At 39.7% G+C, this 22,048-nt stretch overlaps 1 protein-coding gene across 11 annotated transcripts in view; it reads right to left on the minus strand.

Moving 5' to 3' along the window:
* RALGPS1 (Ral GEF with PH domain and SH3 binding motif 1) overlaps positions 1–22,048 on the minus strand; it is a 214,439-nt gene that overhangs the window by 60,757 nt on the left and 131,634 nt on the right. For all 11 annotated transcript variants that reach the window (XR_013391386.1, XR_013391385.1, XR_013391382.1 and 8 more), the window contains exon 10: positions 262–399. Coding sequence is in view for 4 of the 11 variants with exons in the window: in XM_028715422.2 (XP_028571255.1) it covers positions 262–399 (138 nt within the window). In the remaining 7 variants the exon portion in view is untranslated. The remainder of the gene's footprint in view (positions 1–261; positions 400–22,048) is intronic.

Consider the following 22,048-nt stretch of genomic DNA (forward strand, 5'->3'; position numbering starts at 1 on the left):
GAAAATGTAATGCAATTTATGTAAAGTTTGACTGTAATAAAAAGGTAAAAATGGGGTGTATATATTCATATCTGCAGACTTAAGCTGGGCCAGAACAACAATCACTTTATCTAATTTCCTAATTTGGCAGAAGTTAAGTGGTTCAGTAGCACAAAGCTTCCTGATCTACATTATCCCTTAAGGCCCCTCTTTGTATGAGGCAGACATCTGGTGCTAATTTACTATATTAAAGAAATATTGGTGAAGAGGAAAATTACCAACCATAGCTACAGGAGACTTGCAAATCAGCAATTATTCGGAGGATATTGTTCATTTGATTGGATCTTTGTTCATTCTCCATGATGCTGCCTGAAGCAGGATATGCTGAATCAATGTAGATTAAATCCAACAAATAAATCCCTGAAATTAAAGAAGGAAGGTTAAATCAGGTGCTTTATAAAGATATAGGGAAACTTGGTTGCAATAAACAAAAAATCAAGGAACCCCTGGCTATCCACTTGAATAATATTATTAAAAAACAAATGAGAGCTGAATAATTATAAAGAATAGGCCCACAGAGTTTTCATCCTACTTGGCACAGAGAACCCTCTTCCCTTATTCAGTCATTGAAATCTCAGCATGTTCAGGATTGCACGCTACTGTTGGCCAAATTTTCTACCACACTGCACCAGTATATTTTATTGAGTGTTATTTGATCCAAGGACTGGTATTTAACAAGAAAAGAGAAATATTGTAGATACTAAGTTTGTAGTACAAAGTGCATACAAAATGCAGGGAATTTAACCATGGAATTAGGACTGGCATCAAGCTTGCACATCTGTACCAAGACTAATGTTGAGGAATGCTAACCAGGCTAAGCTTTTCAGTAGTTTGGAGCTGTGCATTGCTAATATTAACCATGCTCACGACAAACCCTGCTAACATAAACTATGGCCTATGCCAGTATATATGTAACTACGCATCTTGGCTAATGTTGACAAAGAAAGTTGAGGGGAATTGATAGAAAGGAAGGAAGAGGGATGGAACAGCTCACAGCCAGGTGCCAATAACTTCACCATGGTCAAGAGGTGGTCTGAATTATGTCTGGACTGGCCCAGAGGGAACTGAGAGAAAAAAGAACTGTAAGGGAAAACAAGTTTATCTACTCTCACATTCCTCTTGTAATATCATTTCTCAACTTAATTCAATTTCAAACCTTCATTTTAAAAGTGAATTAATAGTGATGATGGGAATTGCATACTTCACCTAAACAATGTCCTATCACCACCCCCCAAAAGCAAATCCACATTGAATTCTGCTTCCCTTTTCACAACCAAAATGTTTTTCAGTCCTGTCATCACAATTTGATTCTTGGCATCATTTCAGAGCATTCTTATTGTTTGCAGATCTTGCTTGGTGTAAAATACAGCAAGTAATCATGCTGAGGTTGCATGTTTTCTGTTCTGGGCTAGAAGAGACATTTATTAAGTTTGTGACTCAACAGGAGAAGCCACAATTTAATGGGGAAAGTGTTAGTCATTTGTGGGTTCTTGCTCAAAAATGAACGACAAGCATGTTATTATTTTTGCAAGATATATCCAAGAGTCACCATCACTTTAAACAGATGACAGAGAATTATGCCTACCTGTGAGAACTTGCAAAGGATAAATGAAACATAATAAGGACAGGCGGAAAGAAAGCATGGTTGACTTGTACTTAGGGAGTCTTCCAGGAAGCTGAATATAGGAATACAAATTAGGATTGCATCTCGTTTGGGTAATTCGGGTCAAAATAGAAGAAGAAGAAGAGAGTTTGGATTTGATATCCCACCTTTCACTCCCTTTAAGGAGTCTCAAAGCGGCTAACATTCTCCTTTCCCTTCCTCCCCCACAACAAACACTCTGTGAGGTGAGTGGGGCTGAGAGACTTCAAAGAAGTGTGACTGGCCCAAGGTCACCCAGCAGCTGCATGTGGAGGAGCGGAGACGCGAACCCGGTTCCCCAGATTAGGAGTCTACCGCTCTTAACCACTACACCACACTGGCTCTCATTAGTCATTAAGTTAGATCCAACTAAGTCCTACTCTGAATAGACCCATTGAGTTTAAAGGGTCTAAGATTAGCCATGCCCATTAGTTTCAATGGGTCTACTCTGATCAGGGCTAGCATTAGATACAACTTATTGGGTGGTCTTCAACTTTTGTGCACTTCTGAACGTTCCATCTGTGCATGCAGTGCAGCTCCCCTCTCCTCGCCCTGCAGGCTATTCTAACCTGCCCTGAGCCAATTTGGGGGCAAAGGGAGGATGCAGAGGAAACAGAGTGGGAAAGCCCCACTGCACAAGCAGTCCTTGTGCAAGTCTTCCATTGGTGAGGCGTGTTAGATGAATCCTGCCCATAATATTTCCCCCCATAGTCTTTGATATTGCATGAATTATGTATAATTATTGATTGCATTTTAAATTGTGTTTTACTATTTTTAACTAAACTGATTTTGAACATTTTTGTGAATGGAGTGCTTTCAGTATTTCTATTGCTGATAGCAACAAATACCAAGAAACATTATATTTGGCTATTTGGTAAAATTATAGCTGCTGAGAACAATCCAACCCCATAACCCTAGTCAGGGAAAAAGTGAGCCTTAGTGAATCTTGCTAGTGACCACTGTCACTGTAGGGAATAAAGGTACAGCTATTAAAAAGCATGGTCTTAAGAGATTGTCACTGAAGTTGCTGCTCTCTCTCTCTCTGGAGTTGGGGGAGAGTGCAGCATAAGTTAGTTTTGCCTTTGTGTGAATGCTAAGGAATGCCTCATCTATGGACTTGCAATGGTACTAAAACCATATGAAGCTACCTTGTAGCAGGTCAGACCACTGGGACTCACTAGCCCGGTGCAGTCTACTCTGAATGGCAGTGGCTCTCCATGCTCTGAGACAAAGATCCATTTAAGTGGAAATGATAGGGACCTTATAGTTGCTCTGCTAGTGGGTTATGGCCACCCACTCATCTTGACACTTTAAATATTTGGGGATTGTTGAGATGTCTGCATGCACCAAATAAGTGAACAGGATGATGATCAAGAGAAGAATGTAGTTATGTTACACCTATGTTTTCTGTATGGTTCAAAACAAATGGTATATTCAAGATGAAACAAGAAACTATTGAGTGATGTTTCTAGAGTAGCATATACTCTATAAAGGAGAACAAACAATACATGCTTTGTGTTTGCCAGAGCCATCATTTTTAACTTCACTGCCCCCCCCCCCCCCAGTTTGTGATGCATACAACATCTAAGGAGTTCTGTTAGAAGAGGAATAAAACCTTAATTTGTGAGTTTCTGGTGAAACTGTACTAGTGTTCACTGGTTCTTGGTGATACAAAACAGAATTCAAAAGCCATGCCACTAATTTTGCTTGTTCAGGGGGACTCTGAACTTGGCAGGATCCTCTGCCAAATCATCTTCAATTTAGAATATATTTCAAAATCAGTTCCTGATATTAGTGTGTGTGTGTGTGTGTGTGTGTGCGCGCACACACACACACACACACACACACACACACACACAATTCAAAGAAAAGAGAAAAGAATTCCACTTCTATCTATGAAAATCCCTGGCTATGCCTACCTTTCTGAATGTCAGCCATACTACTTGGTACATAAGGGAGCCTCCCTCATGTTGGTGTTTTGAACTACAGCTCCTGTCATCCATGACCATTGGCTGCAGTGGCTGAGCCTGAAGTGTGCCTAGTTCAAGATGTCTGGAGGGCTCACAGCTGGGGGACTGTGAAGATGGGGGGAGTTGCATTCATGGTTCGGAGTGGGAACCCAATGAAATTTGATTTGTTTCTTTTGCTGTCACATGGACTTGCTACATTTACAATGGTTCACAGGCATAGCAGTACGGGAAAATCTGTTTCAACATAATAGGGTATCTTCAAAAATTAATCAAAAGATGAATTCTAATAAAACCTTAATGAGCGAAAGTATTAGAAAGAAAGGATGTTCAAGTTACCTACTAGATGCCCTAGGCCAGCCTGACTCATTTATTGGTTTTCCATTACCATAGGCAGCTAATATTATTCTGAAAAGTGCCTTTGCAGAAACACAGGAAACTAGTGGGGCAAGGACTCTTGGTGGCTTCTGCCTTATAAAAGCAGCACCAAGCCCAATCCTTCCCAAATTGTCCAGGAAAATGTTCCATGTAGTTTCCTCTCCTTTCCCCACACCTCCTCTTTGTGTTTGTCCAAAGAAAAACCTCTACGAGTGGAAAGTGGCATGCAGGAAACCATGTAATATAATCTAAAACTGAAGCTTGTTATTTCCACATTTCAAGCTTTGCCGCAAAGTTCTAACAATTCCATTACATCAGGGGTGGGAAACCTCAAGTCCAGAGCTGAATGTGGCCCTCCAAGCATCTCTATCTGGTCCCCAGGACTCCCCTCAGGTCACTTACTGTCCCTGTTTCGTATCTTCCATGCATGTTTCTGCCTGCCTGGAATGTATCTCTTTGAATACTGATAATGCCTCTTCCTTCCCTGGCTGAGGGATAGAGAGAGATCTGTGACGGTATGTAGACACTAGACTACTGTACAAAGGTAAAATGTACACGAGTTGCTCCAACAACATTTACTTCTGAACCACTTGTGACTGGCATGTGGCCCCTGGAAAGTTGCCCAGAGTGAAATGCAGCCCATAGGCTGGAAAAGTTTTCTCACCGCTGCCCTACAATATGTTATTTTGCCTATTTTATTGAGAACCTCACAGCTTAAAACACTACTTTTAATTTGGGAGTGTGGTATTATTTATTAAATAGTTACAGACTTTGACATTTGTACTGCAAAACCATGTTGTAAAACATTGTTATAAGGTCTTGGGTAATATAACATCTTCATGTTGTCTTCTCCATGCAGTCTGTTGAGATTGTGCCATTCTCTGAAATGGAACTGATTTTTTTTACTACATAGCTTCATAATTATTATAGTTTCCTGCTAGCTCAAGTTAAAACATTTCTATATAACTCCCTGGTGCTTTCAAGCTCAATTGCTCCTTATGGAACATAATACACTGACAACTGTATATGTGAATGAGCAGCATTTGCAAGTGGGCAGTATGCACACAGAGGCAGCTGTTGTCAAATGAAACGTTTACAAAACCCAAACTCTCAATGGATGGAATGACACTACAGCTGCTGAGAAGTCCAACCCCATGGTATTCATACTAGGAAACCTTAGGCAGCTTCACAAAACCTTGTTTTGTGGATGGTAATCACTGCTTGTTTTGAGATGCTAACTCTTGAGCCTTCTCAGCTATGGCACCTGGTCTTCAGAATTCCATCTCCTGGCTGCTTTTTAAAAGTTTGTAACAACATTCCTTTTTCTTAAGCTTTTAATCTCTGCACTTACTGATATGACTATGTCTGTTCCTGAATAGTATGGAACCCTACTGAAAGGGGTTGGTTCATGGGCGTAACCAGGATTTTTTTGGCGGGGGGACACAGAAAGTTGTTGAGGTAAAATTCCCCCCAAAATCCCATTGTGGGGGTCAGGCTTCGGGGGGGGGGGGGCAACAAGTGCCCCCTTGCCCTCCTTGGCTATGCCCATGTGGTACTGATAGGAAAGGAGAAAATATCAGAAAATTGGGAGATCCACTCACAGAAGGTAGCTTCATCTTTTTGTTTTTTGAGAGAGAATGCAGTTATGATTAAATACTTTTTTGTGTTTTCTTGCCCTGCCTTGGAAAAGAACACACTAAGATTTCAGAAACGAATTGTGCTTGCTCCTAAAGCTACACTTGTGGGGTTTTAAAACATCAAACTATCATGATAAATTCCAAAGACTAAAATAACAAGAACAGCAGCTGTGAGAGAGTCAAATGTAAATTCCGTCCCCCTCAGAGTAGAGGCAAGCCATCACAAAATACTGAATAGGGCACATCTCAAGCAAAAAACCTCCAGGCCTGGACAATATAGGGAAGCTTTGCAAGGATCACTGATAATAATTAACATGCTATTATAACTTAATGCAAGAACACATGTAGAAAATAAATGCACAGAACATTTTGGGGGTGAATAGTTTATGTCAATGTAATCTGCTTATAATCGAACCAAATATAACCCAATATTTTGAATTTCCAAATATTTTTTTAAAAATCATTTTCCCACCTGGGAAACTGAAATTCATTCCTGCAGATGAATTTTTCTCATGTGTTATTTAACATCCAGCAATGTTTTGGGATTGCGACCTACAATCCTAAATGATTTAATTTCACAAGAAGTAATGGGAACTGAAGGAAAGTCAAGCGGCTCAACAGAGTTGTTAAATATTTGAAAAATACATAACATACCATTTACTCAAAATACTTCTTGGAAATATATTCCCTTCTTTCATGTGAGTCACATTCAACATTCTCCCCACAAGCATGCTTAGAATTGCAACTTTAGGGTAAATTAACACAACCAAATAATTCAGATGAGTTTGTTTTTCTGTGCTCAACATGTGTATTTGATCACTGTAAAAATCCAAGGTGAGTAAGAATCCTATCAGTCTGGATTCTGGAGAACTTCTTTTTTCCCCTGGGAAGGTCCTCCTGCATAACTGGGCTTTTCCTGGCTCTTTTCTCTTGTCCTCCAACAAACCAGAATTATCTGTCCTCTTCAACCATATAGAACCATATAGGTAAGCAAACTTTTTCAGCGGGGGGGGGGGGGGGGCTGGTCCATTGTCCCTCAGACCTTGAGGGGGGGCCCGGACTATATTTTGAAAAAGGAAGAAAGAACTAATTCCTATGCCCCACAAATAACCCAGAGATGCATTTTAAATAAAAGCACACATTCTACTCATGTAAAAACATGCTGATTCCCGGACCGAGAAGGCGATTGGGCCGCATCTGGCTCCCAGGCCTTAGTTTGCCTACCCATGATATAGAATGATGGAAAACACATCTAACTGGGCACCTTTATTGAAGAAGAGTTGGTGCTTGCATTCTAGGTGTCACTGTAACCTTAGTGACACAGTGTGAAGTGATACTCTGTCTACATACTCATACTAGAATAATCCCAAGAAAAGCAAATGTTAGGGAGTCAGGGAGCAGCCACATCTTTTCATCTAGGATAAAAGCATGTTTTAAAACACAAATCCACAGGTCCATGTAACAAATCATACAGGTTGTTTAAACATGCTTAGTCTAGTCCTTTTGGATAGCGGGGTTCAAGATACTCTCTAGCAGCTATTTCATTTTTGGCTGAAAAAGTGTTTTCTCCTGAGAAAATTATTTCTGAAAGCCATTCTTAATTTGTTTTTTCTTCTCCTCCCAGCATGCAGCACACCTGAGGAAACAGTGGCCTTTTTGCAATTTCTGTGTATTTTAATCTTAACTGTCCTTCTTCCAACTGAATCGACATTCATTTTCTTAACTCAACCTAGTGTGTGAGGTGGATTAATTTAAGCATGATGCTTTGTTCTGTATTGTGCACTGTTATAGTTTAAGCGATCAAAAGCTGCAAGACAGAGCATGGGAATACTGAAATTGCTGCTTTCCCTGGTTGGAGGCAGACAGTAACTCTGACATTAAAAAGACCACTTCATGTCACCAAGTGCTAAGTCATGGATGAGAACTGCATGTGCCTGATGCATTTTCCCTTCTGGCATGAAGAACTGCATTTTCTGCAATTTGTCAAATGAACTTGATTTCACTGATTTTATATTTGTGGATATACCACTTCTTCCAACATTTCAATGCTGATTCTTCAGGGAAACTTAAAAAAAAAAATCCTTCAGAATCCAGGAACTGTTTTTTTTATCTAGCAATTTGGCACTTGTTCCCACAAATTCGATGTATTTTAGCATTTTCAGACAACCCCTTAATATGTAACCCAATTCAGGTAAATGATGGAAGACCATGCAACTTGTACCAGCTTGCAGAACTTCCATAATGTGTGGTGGGGGGTCAGAAGAATACACAGCAGCTCTCACAGCCAATGATTTCTTGTAGCTGGAGGTGCTGGAGCCCAATACAACAAGCTGCTCTTTCTCCTTCTTGTGAAACTTTCCTCAATAGGTAATAAAAAATTTATTCCTATGTTGCTGGTTCCCATTCCTGCCTGAGTTGTTATAGGTTTGCTCAACAATTTCACCACTTTCATAATGCCTGTGCAACCTGCATAGAAGCTTGCCTGTTAGTTGATGCTTTTACATATTGGAAATAACTCACTGTTTGCTTTCAAAGGCAACATCACTACTTAGATGCTCTTCAGGACAACGTGCTCTTTAAAACCAGTATCGTCACCAAATGTGCCCTAATACTGCATGACTTCATAAGAAACCAATGTGTGTTCCCTTTCACTACATTTTTGTTCTGTTAGTACAACAACTGCAATAAATGGATAGTTAAAACAATTCTGAGATATGAAGCAATTATGTCCGTCTTTAAGAATAAAAATTATTTCATTTGTTCTGTTTTATTCCTGGCAAACAACAGCTAAGCTACATATTACAATAAATTTATGAGTTCTACACCATTCGTGGTTCTTTGGGGGGGGGGGAGTATTTGGGGACACTGAAACTTGACAAAAGGATATGGAAATGAGGAAAAAGAGAACAGAATAATGGTGGTGGAATTGGATATGGTGGAAGTTTTTGAACATTCACTACAATTAAGTGTGACCAGTAAAGGCAGGCTAAAATTGGTAATTTTGGAATACTGGGTAGAAAAAGAATGTATTAAGTATTTCAGAGCACCTTAAATACTCCCATGAGGGTGAGACTGCAGCTGAACTAAGCAGGCAGATGCTTCATATGGTTTCTAGAGCTGCACTAAAGCTGTCATAGAAGTAAAAACATCCACCCCCCACACCTGTAACTCTGGTGTGAAAGGAAATATAGCCAGCAGGAAATGTTACAGTGGCAACATCTTGTGTGGGTAGTCTTTCTCGTTGGCATGCAGAACTGGGAACACCTACCTAAAGAAGTCTGAGACGGTAAGCTCAGTTTCCAAAAGCTTTAAATTATGTGTGGTTGGGAAAAACAAAAGACTTCTGAAACCATGCACTAACAGGTCATATTTTTTGTAATTGTTGCCTTGCTGACCCAGAGTAAAATTTAACTGAATTCCTAGCTGGGACAATAATTTCTTTACAAATAAAAGTCAGTAATGAACCAAGGGGACACAACAGCAAGTGACTGTGGATAGAGAAAAATATCTTATTCCCAAACTGTTGCCCAAAAGTATGGAAATAGTTTGTACTTTCCAAAAAATTAGCAAATGTTTTCTCTAGTGTTTCTTCTCATTTCTGATATTCTGTTTCTGCTTTTTCTTCTGGTTAGATAAAAGTGTGTGTGGTGGTATAGCAGCAAAATCTATTAAGTGTTATACTGTAGGTTAAATGATGGGGGAAGTATAAAACTTTACAGAATGAAAATACATTAATATAAAAACTCAGCTAGATACACAGCAAGTGAAGTAACTGTAAAATTAACGTATGTCTGTCCCAAGAAAAAATTAACAAAGAGGTACATATTATCTGTCAAAATAAAGTCAAAAATAATAAATAAGCAGCTGAAGCTACATTGGAATGAGAAGATGGAAAATATAGAACACTAATCTAAATCAAACCGCCGCCCCCCCATTCATATGTAAAAAGAATAGGGTGAAGAATAGTGTGATTCTATAGTTATCCAATTAATGATGATGATAATAATAATAATTACACACCCTTTACCCTAAGGACCCAGGGCAGGTTACAACATTAAAACATAATGTTAAAAACTGCTTTAAAAACTTGCAATAATAAAAATATCTATCTCAAGCATAACTTTCTTGTTTCCTCCATCTGCTTGAGAGTGTAGAAGCAGGTGTGTTTGTGAAGCACCTTTAAGACCACAACACACAGGTGGTAGCCTGCATTCAACAAGTTACAAGTGGTGCAGGCCCTGTTTCTTCCCATCAAATATCTAGTGCAATGATGAACAGCTAATGGTCAAAGGAAACACTGCCCCATTCTAGATTCAAAGTATGCCATGCAACATCTCTTGATAAGGATATTACGAATAATATATTTACTGCTACCAAGAAGTTTTAAAGTTGGGGTGCCTTTACTGTGTGCTAGTTCTGATGTGGGAAACCCAGGCTCAAATCCCTGCCTGCTGATGAGGTTTACTGGGTGTTCAAGTTGTGCTTGCAGCACAACTTCTATCACATGACTGTTATGGGGTTGATATGGCTGTTCTTGCATTTGTACTCTCGACAACCAACTTTTTATTATGAATGCTATATTGTCTTACTTGTAGCCAGGGGTGCCAGCTTGAATAAAATATTGGGGAGGCCCAGGAAAGTCTTGTCCTGCATAATCAATCACAAGACACAGCGCTTGAACACCATTTGAATGGCAATGCTTATCAACTTGGGGAAGGGCAGCCCGCTCAAATATTTTAGGGGGGAGCAAAGGGACCTCAGCCCGTAGGAGTTGGCTCCTATGCTTGGAGCATCTTTCTCTGCCTTCCACAGCAGTGGAGTACACATTTAAATCAGGTTTCTACCCCATAATCTTTAAAATGTATTAAAGCCACTTAAATGAAGAAATACCACATTTTATTTACAGACTTAGGGCTGAGTCCACTGTTAGTCTTATTCAGAGTAGACACACTGAACTTAATGAACATGACTAATTTAGGTCCATTACTTTCAGTGAGTCTGCTCTGATTAACATACTTTATGGAGTACATTAAGTGCTTAATGGAGAACTGATGGTCTTTGTACAAGAAGGCTATCTTTCTTCCAATTCTTCCAGCTAGAATTCCTGTTCCAAGGGGATTTATGGAGCTAAGGATACTTATTTTGTGGAAAGAGAATGTCCTGAAATAAAGTACATTTCCTAACAGTCGTGCATTCCCTAGAAAGGACAGGATTGCCTGAAATGTCTCTTTTGCAACAGGCAGATCCAAGGATGCCAAAGAAAGCACTCCATGGGTTAGTTTTCTAAACTCCTGGCTCCTAAACGTGCTACTGTGCGGAGAAGAGGACAGGGGTGGGGGGAGGCTCCATAAGATGAGAAGCTATCAGGATGCTTTCCAGAGAGTGAGCTCATGGGCAGCTGCTTCCATAGGCAAAAAATATTTTCCATCTACACAAACACTTTTCCATTGTTATTTAAGCCAGACTCTTAGGATATGTGGGCAGTATAGCAGCATTCATTAGTGTATCATGAACTCAGGCAAATAATCACCTGGGGGAAGGAAGCACCATGTTCTGACACCCTGCAATTCAATTAATCAACAGATAGGTATAGCATACATGAGGAGGAGGTAACTTGGCAGAAGGGAGTCTGTGGCTGCTAAATTGAATAACAAGGGAATTTGTGGGAAATGCAACTCTCAGCAGGAAGGGTACACCAGGACACTTACTTACTGTTCTTCCTCCTCATACTTAAATAAGTTTGAGATGCCTGAGAAAGAAAAGAAATTCACTGACTCTGGCGATGCCCTACATCCCTCATCACAGAACAGTCAATGATCTGTAGGCTGTAGGGATCAGGAAAAGTATCCTGTTGAGGATCCAGATCGCATCACGCCATGTCACTGGAAACATGCCCATTGATTAATAGAGTTGAGAAGCAGACCAGCTGGCTTGAAAATTCTCAAATAGCAGCTGCAGATATGTGAGCTTCTTTTTTGAAGGAAAGGAGGGAAGCAGCACAGTCCTGTTTCCACAAGATTCACCCCATTTCCTAAAAGGTGTCACCCTTCAATACCTTTATTACAGGATAACAGCGTTCAAGAATGTTAGCTTGAACACACAATGCCACAATGTGATGACACCCCCCAATTTTGTGCTTACCATCATGAGCAAAGAGTAAACATCAGGAGGGTCTTATGCCACACAGAACTGCCCCCTTGCTTTAGGTTCTGAATTTAGAACAAAAGTACTGTACTCCTGTTAATCTGAAAGTGCTGATACAGAGCTGAAACACAGTGACAAAAAGAGTATTTTTTCAAGCAGCACAATACTGACATGTGGAATTCACCATTCCTTTTACATAATCCTATATGCACTTGCCTAGAGTAAGCCCCACTGGACACAATTGGACTTCTGAGTAAACATGCATAGTGTGGCACAGTAAAAACAGGTTAGACAAATTAATGGAGAATAAGTCTCTCAATGGCTGTTAGACGCGACACCGAAACCAAGTACCTCCATGTTCACAAGTGGAGGCAAAGTAATCAGGGGATACGTGCTTCTATTACATCCTGTCTGTGATCTTCCTGCAGGCATCTGATTGGCCTCTGTTGAACACGGAGGCCTGGACTTGATGGGCTGACACACTCAGAAGGTAATGGACCAACCTTAACAACAGTGCCTTCTCAGTATCTCTCTATTGTTCTGCAAATGCAGACAGTGGCAATAGGCAGAATCTAATATGAGTCCCACATATGCAGGATCAGTTATTATTTGGGACAGATGATAGCTACCAAGGAAACTAGAAACTTATGAAGTTGTCAAAAACTTGACTCCACATATAATCTTTAAGCCTCAATAGGTCTGTCTCCCATTTTGGGGAGCTTTGGCTTTTTTACTATTTCCAAATTAGAGATAATGTTATATATCATACATAATACTCCTCATGTTTGGTCACCTGAAAATAAGTTTTCAAACACAGTACACTCTGTTAGGGATCTGTGTTGTGCCAGTGAATGGTTTAACAACTGCTTTATCTGAAGATACTAAAGAAATGACATCTGGCTTCACTCATATCACATTTGATTTGCTAACTTTTACTATATTTTTGATTTCAAAATCCAAAACTGCACATTGTCCAGTAGTTCTTTCTTTTCAAATTCTGCATTACGATAAATTGCTGTCGATGGTGACATTATCTGCTGCCAGCTACAGTCACTTTTGGACAGAGATGACTTGGCCACTCTACTGGTAACTTCCAGGCTGGATTATTGCAGTGTGCTTTACATGGGGGTGCCCCTGAGGATGACTCAGAAACTTCAACTTGTCCAAAATACAGAGGCCAGTACTGGCCAAGATTCCATTTGAAATTCATATAATCCCTGTTTTAAAACAGCTGCACAGGTTGCCAGTTCACTTCCAGGCAAATTCAAGATGCTCACATTAATATTAGCATTTAAAGCCCTAAGCAATTAAGGCCACAGATACCTGAACGACTGTCTCCACCCCTACAAACCCTCTTGGGTTGAGTTCGGGAGAGGGGGCTCTCTTGCTAGTTCCACCATCCTTGGAAATTGGGGTGGGTAGTGACATGAGAGAGGGCATTCTCTGTGGAAGCCCCTAAATTGAATATGAACCTTTTTATCCTGCGCTTTAACTCTTGTGATATCTATATGGGGGGGGGGCATTCTTCTGATTTTAGCTGTTTTTAGTGTTTTGTTTTGTTTTATTGTAACCCACCCCGGGATTTTTATGATGAAGGATGAGTAAGAACACTTAAAAACATGATCGTATACTTTCCCCCACCTTTGCATTAAGCAGCAGTAATTATTTGAGGTGTATCTGATACAAACTCCTGAACATCATCAGGGTGGTGTTGCATTTATTTGCCTGCCTCCAAGCTCCAGTAATGCCCCCCCATAGCATCCTCTGCTAATGACTGCCTCATTCAGCCATCTCCCATAGTAACTGTTTGTCCCCTAGGTCATGAAACCAAGTCCCAGGGATATCAATTAAAAAAGAATTCATAATATTACCATAACAACCATAAACAAAAAACAAACATCAGAAAAAGGACAGCAGAAGTAGTAGTTTTAAACAAGTACATACATGACTCAAATCACTGTTTCTGTGTAATGGTAATTTATGTAACTAAGTCCCTTTATAAATGTTCCCTGTACTTTCAGGTCTTATTTTGTAAAATGAAAGAAGCCAGAATCACATGCCATTCCTCTTAATCACATGTGTGTAAAGGTGGCTATATGATGACACAATGCCCTGGAACATCCTCAGAGGTGAACCACTCTCCGGTTAGCTAACAGAAGCAACTATAGAAACATGGGAGATTCAGGTTCAATGGCACAACATTGTCTTCTGAAACAGATGATCCACATATTCTAATGTTCTTATTTACATAGAGCTAAATATCCTAATACTATTATTTCTGTAGTGGCATCAATGTACATGACACTTTGTAGAGTATTAAAAGCAACTTCCAATCTTACGTTTAATGTAGGGAAGGGAGGAAAGGGAAGCAAGGATAGGAAGGGAAAGAACACTTTAGGCTTCATTTCAGGATAGGGACTAAGAGCTTGCGGCTTCAGGGAAAAGTTGGGATTAGAAGAACCATTTGAAGAGAAGGGAAGAAGTGGCATGACAAAGGCTTATGGGAGGCATAAGGAGCAACATGAGACCAAAGGTGGAGTTTTCCCTCCAATGCTTTGAATGCAAATACAGTGGTACCTCGGGTTACATACACTTCAGGTTACAGATGCTTCAGGTTACAGACTCCACTAACTCAGAAATAGTACCTCGGGTTAAGAACTTTGCTTCAGGATGAGAACAGAAATCGTGCAGCAGTGGCACGGTGGCAGCAGGAGGCCCCATTAGCTAAAGTGGTGCTTCAGGTTAAGAACAGTGTCAGGTTAAGAACGGCCCTCCGTTCTTAACCTGACACTGTTAGGTTAAGTTCTTAACCCGAATTAAGTTCTTAACCCGAGTTACCACTGTAGAAATAAAAGAAGAAATGACAACTGTTTTCTGTTGAAAGGAAAAAACTGTTCCAATTTAAATATTATGCATTTCCTTTCAAGAGGAAGTTGTTTTATTTAAAGCACTGGAGGAAACACTTTGAAGACAAGCTGCTTTTTCTGCAGAGGAGTTTAGGAAAGGGTCTCCTTGTAACCAATGACCATCTGATCAGTGGTTATAGGGAGTCTCCTCAAAGGTGTGGTCTGTGTGGCTCTTCAGGCCTTTGCAAGATCTTGTGAGGCCTTCTCAGAGCCCAGTAAGCAAGTATGAGAGGTTTGTCATTTAATTTGTGCAATATAAGCTGGATGGCCTCCAAGCATATAAAGGTGCGATAGTGCCAATCCAACTTTATGTGTCTGAATCCCTCCTACAAAATACTGACAGTCTGGAGGTACTCTTTATAACACAAAACTGCCAGGACGGCTCTAACATAGTGGTAACAAAACTATACAAAACCACCTTTTGTTACTGTCTGAAAGCAGCACTGCTACTAGCAATGCGCTTCTTTGACTCTTGTAACAGGCACACTGTAATTGGCACACTTAAGCACTAGGGCACAGCGTGATAATACCCACCCATCCCCCTTTTCCAAGAGAGAAGTAATTACAGTGCGTTGATAGAAAAAACAGAAAGGACAAAAAATGCTTTGGCTCTAATAGACTTTATTCATTACAACCTTTTCCACATCATTTTGCAATGTTGCAGTGTACTAAATCAAACACAGAACACCAAGAAAGAGCAACTTATCAATTTACCATTGACTGGTAAAACCCCCAAAGCACTGCGTCAGCAGACTGCAAAACCAGAGGCACCATTTTCAAAAGGTTAGCTCAGAGTCAGAAGGGGAAGCCAAAAAGTCTGTGGGTTTTTTGGTTTGCAGAAATTTGGATGAAGCTTTCCGTGAATGAAGGGGCAGGGAAACTTTTCTGCTGAGATGAATCAACAGACTGGTTAGTCTTGGTAGGGCTTGTGGTATGTTAATGGTAAACTGAGGGTGGATTTTTGCCAAGCCTATAAAATTGTTACATCTAATACAAAATGCCACCCCAGTGGTCAAATGAATGGGATCAGTCAGAGGAAAGTGTAAAAAAGAAATTATGACCAGATTCCTTGCTTTAATCTAGGGCCATCTGGCTAGAAGACAGTACTGCTCAAGAGAAGCACTACACATGTGAATATGTAATAAGATGACCAATTCCAAAAACCTACAGGATTTTTTAAAAGTATAATATTTAAAATAAATTTAAATGCTTATAAGAATCCAGAGCATATTGTTTAGCATAAAATTATATCTCCTGTTCATTAAGTATTTTAATCAAAAGGAGATCTGCTTAAAATTAAAGCTTTTGCTGCAAGTTATCGTCTACATTGTTTGTATTATATTTTATGACATGTTCTGATGGCATGTATTGAGAAGACAAGAAGACATATGCAGCTTTGCAACTAAGAATTGTTCATCACTGGGCAATCTGTTGACTTCCAGGGGATTTGCTGAACACTTAACTGGGACAACCAACAAAGATGCACATATTTCAACTGCTCTCTGATATATTGGTTGCAGGACACTAGGCCAAGTCCTAGCATTGCATAAATATACTAGATATACTAAATATGCTTTATGAGACAGCTGCATTGCAGCAATACTTCAACTTGTCCCAAGTTTAAAGGATTATGAAGGAACCTTACACATGGATATCTTCTACAAAAGAGTTTTTCATTTCATCTTTTTGAAAATCAAAAAACCCATCACTTCCTGGAGCAAATTCAGTGTATCTGTTTCATCTACCCTATGAATTTAAGATTAGCTCACCTGTCACGGCATTCCTATAGAAAGCCATAGGAGTTATATAGTTCTAAGGCAGCTAAAGTTAGAATACAGTTAGAGTTAAACAGTTAAAGCGTTCTGTGGAGGTGCCACGACAATTAAAGCAATATCAAGTCAGCTTTTAAAAAGCCGTATCTGTGGCCCTGACTCTTCATTCAGCTCTTTCCCAGTGAGGTTTACTTTTTGCAGCCTCGGGCCACCACTGAATTAGAAATCCAGTGCAAGGATGGAAAATTACAGGGCTAAAAGTAAATGTTTTATGAGATGAGGTCTTTACATTTAAGCTCATGATTTTAAATAAATACATAGAATTACTTCAGCTGTTGAGATCTTTTGGATATGAGATCAGAAGATGCTTTTGGAAGGTCAGACAAGTAGTCATTAGAGAAACCATATAAGGGAGAGATAAGAGAATTATCTATTTTTAGAAAGCTAACTTTGCAGCTTCCATTGGAGTTCCTTTCATTAACTTCAAAATAAATAATCATTCCTTTATGGTTTTCCCTCCCAACCACTTACAGTCAGTGAATTTCAAGTGAAAAACTAATCTACAGGAATAATTCAAAACTTTTCATTCACTTCAATCCTTTTGGCCAACACATGTCTTTCAAGGAAATAAGGCAATCAGTTAGACCAGAGCTTTCCAAACTGTGTGTCACAACACTTTAGCATGGTGGCTGCAGTGTGTAGGTGTGTCACCAAACACTCCCTGCATTCATCACAGGGCTGGAAAGGGGCTAGTTTTACCTCCGGTTTGTTAGTAAAATTGAATTACCATGTCACGAAATGATGCATGTCTAGAAAGTGTGTCACCAATGTGAAAAGTTTGGAAAGCTCTGAGTTAGATGGATATTTTGCACACTACACCATTCAGTGGAAACTTCCAAAATGAAATTACAAATTGTATTGCTTTAAAAATAAACAAAACTATTAAGATACCAGAAGTTTGTGAAGCAGCATTTAGAACTACCTATGACAAAGTGTAACATACACCTCAATACTCCCATATCTGCATGCGAAATTAGGCAGATGTCAAATTTCTTCCCACTTTTACTAAGCTTTAGCTCAATCAAATTTATTCTGTTTTACACACACACACACACACACACACACACACACACCACGCATTGCTATATTTTCACCCCACCTGTCACTTTTTTCCAGGATGATGAGGAACCATTAGTGAACATTCTTTGAGTTTGGTCAGTCAACCAGTTACAAATTCACCTAACAGTTACCTCATCCAGCCCACATTTTACCATCTTCTCTGCAAGAATATCATAGGGGACCTTTGTCAAAAGTCTTACTGAAATCAAGATACACTATGTCCACAGCATTCTCCTGATCTACCAGGCTTGTAACTCTTATCAAAAAAAGAAATACCGGTATTTGTTTGCATGACTTGTTTTAGGATCCAGATGATTCTTCTGCAAGTTATAACTGCTCCAAGAAGTCTATTCACATGTTAAGATAGCAATCAGAAAAAAAGTTTACAATATCTCATTTAAGTGCTATTTCCAAATTGTCCAATATGTAACATTCCATTTGAAAATATATAGCATAAAGTAGACTTGAAGCAGACAAGAGGAACAGGCATATATTACGGTTTAAAATTCAATTCCCTGAAGCAAGTGTTTTGCTTCAAAATAATGACTAATGTTTGACATGTTAAAACACAGAGATTTTACCAAGAAAATGTCATGGAAATCAACAGGATTATATAAAAGCCTTTTAACACAGCAATATCAAAATAATACAGAATGCAGATTTCACAGCAGCTGTGTTGATGTGAAAAATCAAAAACTTCTGAAGGTATGACTAGTAACATTCTTAACGAGAAAGATTCATTGATATGTGTATGTGTATGTAAGGATTTTGCAAATATTTATACAGTTTGGGATAATGTATATTTCAGTTGATGGTTTAGTGATGTACTTCCACAAACATTTGGGCCCAGCCACACTTTCCCGTAAGTCCATACCTCTTTGCCCTGTTTTCAATTTGGTCCGGGGCTGGATGTTCCCACTGGTATCATGTACTGGATGGATGAAGAGTGGTGAGAGGCACCAGCTGGGGAAACACCTAGGGAAACCTCAGAGGCGGAAGACTCAGAGCCCTGGGAGTGGTGGCAGGACACTGAAGACTGGTCAGAGGGCAAAGGGGCAGGGAGGAATGGTTGGAGGCTGAAGAGACAACAGGCTTTTGTGAGCAAGAAGAGCCAGGTGCAGAAAGCAGTTCAGACTCAGCAGATGAAGCAGAGGAGGGGGACAGAAGCTGCAGAAGCATCACAGGAGCTTCAAGCTCCTACTGTACTAAGCTCTCCTATACATATTTTTTTCCTTTATAGTATAACAAGCCAAGAAGTTCATTGTTGTCTTCCATAGTTTCTCCCATGCCTTCATTTCTATGTTTTGGCCTGTATTGATTTCCCCAATGAGTCACTGATGCCTTTATCATTTCATCTTTTGTCTTTTGTGCATCAAAGTGAATGTTTATACAACCTAGGCATTCATCTTTCCCTCACCCCCACCTTCAGGCTGAACGCACAAGACCTTTTCCAAATGAAGTCTAAGGAGTTCTGGATCAGTTCTGGCAAATACAATGGGAAAAGCAAGCGCTGAGGTAGGATGTCACATATCCTAATCATTGCAAAAGAAATAAGCCTAGTTCAGTTTACGAACAATGGTCTGACTTTCAAATAATTCACAAAGGAAAGGAGCTTCCCCTGATAGAGTTGTTTTGTGGTTTTCCTCTAAATAGTTCACGAAACAGCTCGTCAGCAGAACATGCTTCAGTCAACACTGTCATCTGCATGCAATACTTTTTCCCTGTTAAAAGTTCACTGCTTCAGTCTTTAGAAACAAAACCACTGACATAAATGATTAGGCTATGGGTTGTTCTCATTATATGATTTTAGTTAATAGTGTACCAGGGGATATCCAGTCCTTCCCAGTAAGGCACACTTTCCCGCTAAATACATAATGTAATGGTAATTCATGGGAATGTGAAAACATATTTCTGTTATATAAGGATGGGAATATAGGCCATTCTAGGTTTCAAGCACTAGTGGTAAATTCTCACCAGGGCTAAACTTCAAAGAACTGTGGGAGAAATTCTCAAATGCTAATATAGACCTTAGACTATTATTATTATTCCGTGAACTATATCACAGCACTGAAACCGGAGTTAGAGTGGGTGTAAGGGGATGCCTGTTGGAGGCATTCAAGACATCAAAAGATGTGAAACAAGGCTGCATACTGCCCCCCTTTAACTTTTATATAAATGGCATGATGCCATGCTTAACACAGGTACAATCTCCCGCCCCAACAATTAAGAATAAAAAGATATATTGTCTGCTGTCTGCTGATGATGTGGTGCTCCTATCACTCTTCCGTTTGGAAGCTAACAGCTTTCAGTATATAGAGGGATATGAAGTTAAATCCAAAAGGCAAAGGCCAGGAAGAATAGGTGCATCCTTGGTGACTGCCTAAGGTTAAAAAAGTTGGCCCCTGACACAGGTGAATGGGAGTGAATTCTAGGTTTGGGGTCATTACGGAGGAGGCTCTCTTGCAAGCCATCACCTCTCTGTTCCAAAGGAGATGGCACTATAAGAAGAGTCTTTTCTGCTGACTGTAAAAGGAGAGAATGCACTCTTGTAGATATTTGGGGTCCAAGTCATTGTAATTAAACATTGGCTTCTTTCATTTGTTTGGGTGAACTATATCATAGTGTAATCTGCATATCTCATATAAACAGGAACATGCAAAGTCACATTTGTCAGCTGCTAATTTGTCAGCTGCTGTAAAAATAAAAACCCAATTCCTCTTGGTTTTTTCTCCATGAGAAGCATCTAGTTTGTTCTACTAGCCAACTATCGTTATTAAAGGAGACATAAAACCTTAACTTCAGCTAGTAATAACTGCAGATTCATTACTTTTGAAGTGCAGTAAATAGAACAGTATTGCAAAATTTCTTTTGCACTTAGAATTCTCCCTTGAAGCAGCAACTTGAACAATAAGGAAATTGAAAGAAACAGACCAAGCAAAATATTGTAACATAGATTCCTGTGATCTATAACACGTGATAATGTTACGCATATAGCACAGCATCTTCTTACAAATGGTTTACAAATCTGTGTTGCTTTTCTGAATGGAAATTTGTATCAGGATGCTGTGAAGAGAACACAATCTCAATCATGCTTATCCACTTGAGAAATTCTACCCTATAGACAATCCCAGTCTCAGATAAATCACATGTTTGATGAATCACTTGTTCCCTAAGCCCAAAGGCAAGTAAATTAAGCTTTGAACCTTTTGGAGTCTAAGCAATAATGGTTCTTGTTCATCAACAGGAAGTGCTGAAAACAATGGTTTGAGAAAGGGAATTAAAGGCTGCATGAAAGCATAGTTGTTATTTTTATTGGCGTTTAGTTTTCCATTTATGAGATATGCTACATCTATTATATAGCTGTCCCAAGAATTTGGTCCTGCTAGTAAAAGCCAGCTGGAACCTTCCAGGCTGCTCTTATATTAATGAAGTTTGCCCTGAACACTGACACTCTAGGGTCAACCATTTATTAATATTGATTTTGTCAGACTTTAACAATGACATATTTTTCCTTATGGTTGTTGGGGCCACTTTAAAGGAGCAGTCTGGGCTGTTGTTTTGTCTTTAACCAATACTGGATTAATTTTGGATAGATGTTTAATTCAGCAAAACCATCACTGAACAGCTTCAATTAACAAGGGGTCACAGCATGGTCAGGAAAGGTTAACCTGGCATTTCAATGGTCTGACTGGCATCCAAACAGTTGACATTCAAGGTCCTGTATCTACGATTGGCATAAAAAATTTGAAACTATGGGCTGTTTGTGCAAACTTAGAAGTCCTGGACGACCGTGTATATCAGAAGAAGTCGTCAATAGTGTTTGCACCGCCATTCAATGAAGCCCGGGAAAATCAACATGTAGGGTGAGTTGTGTTTGGGTAGAAGTGGATTACACACATAGAACATCTGTGACTGTTTCTAAAAAAAACTTTAAACATTCTCCTGCAGGTAACATAAGATATATTACATTCTTCTTTTTTATAGTGTGTTTAAACTGTATGCCTCATTATGAATCACCCTGTATTTTTTGCAGCAGGGCTGGGAAACCTTCCAGAGCTGCATGATAGTGGTGGGCATGACTCAGTGGGCAGAGTAATGGATGCAATGCAACTTTGTATAATAGGCTACATTACAGCCACAAAGAATTCAGAGCTTTCTATAAACAAGCATCTCCACATACCCCGCTCCACCCAGGCAAGCCCCATCACCACAATTCAAGGACACATTCTATCCAGGCAACTGCACCTGAGGGCTGCTGTTCTGTCAGAGCAGAACCAGTGAACAGTCTGGTCTGGGGATAGTCCTGGAGGCCAGAAAGAGAAGCCCTGAGGGCTGCATTATGCACCGTGGCCTGAGACCACCACACCTGTTTCAGAGGGAATTATGATTACAGTGGTACCTCTAGATACAAACGGGATCCGTTCCGGAGCCCCATTCGCATCTA

The sequence above is a fragment of the Podarcis muralis genome, chromosome Z (assembly GCF_964188315.1).
Source record: "Podarcis muralis chromosome Z, rPodMur119.hap1.1, whole genome shotgun sequence".
NCBI classification, from domain to species: domain Eukaryota; kingdom Metazoa; phylum Chordata; class Lepidosauria; order Squamata; family Lacertidae; genus Podarcis; species Podarcis muralis.